Source organism: Puntigrus tetrazona, chromosome 7, assembly GCF_018831695.1.
Source record: "Puntigrus tetrazona isolate hp1 chromosome 7, ASM1883169v1, whole genome shotgun sequence".
Taxonomy (NCBI): domain Eukaryota; kingdom Metazoa; phylum Chordata; class Actinopteri; order Cypriniformes; family Cyprinidae; genus Puntigrus; species Puntigrus tetrazona.
Window position 1 is genome coordinate 8139878 of NC_056705.1, and position 582 is coordinate 8140459.

The following is a 582-nucleotide window of genomic DNA, read 5'->3' on the forward strand; positions in this document are numbered from 1 at the left end:
TATATATAAAAATTAAATTCTTAAAACGTAAAAAAAATCCTATAAATAACAGCAATTGTGTGACATAAATAATAATTTAAATCATCCTTTAATTCATTCAGATTCTTTATGTTTATTCAGAATATATGTTATATATTGACTGATTCAAAAGAGACAAAAAGGTGCCTTCAAACGATGTGCAGAAATAAACACTAAAAGGTTCGACCTTACACATGGACGAGTGAACGCTTTCTTCTGAGAGTGTGTGTGTGTGTGTGTGTGTGTGTGTGTGTACTCACGGGACTGAAGGGGTCTCTGCTCAGACTGCCTTTACTGTTCAAGCTGCCGATCTCCGTCTGAGAGCTGGACTGAGACATTCCCTCGAAGAACGGCCTGCAAGGACACGCAGAGATGAGCTCAGTACTCAGAGCATCTCCAAACAGGAACAGAGGATTCAGAAAACAGGCTCTTGCTCCTATAGATGCCTCATATTCATGCATTCAAAAGCTGAGGATTTAGTTTCTGTAATTTTGTGATTTCTGTCAGGGGTTTCCCCCCAAAGTCATCCATTTTCAGCTTTTTTAAAATTTAATTTAATTTAAT

General features: G+C 37.5%; 1 protein-coding gene across 1 annotated transcript in view; it reads right to left on the reverse strand.

Annotated features, from left to right (window-relative positions):
• Positions 1–582, reverse strand: part of LOC122349623 — an 8865-nt gene that overhangs the window by 3201 nt on the left and 5082 nt on the right. The window contains exon 9 of the mRNA XM_043245736.1: positions 275–372. Coding sequence (XP_043101671.1) covers positions 275–372 — 98 coding nt within the window. The remainder of the gene's footprint in view (positions 1–274; positions 373–582) is intronic.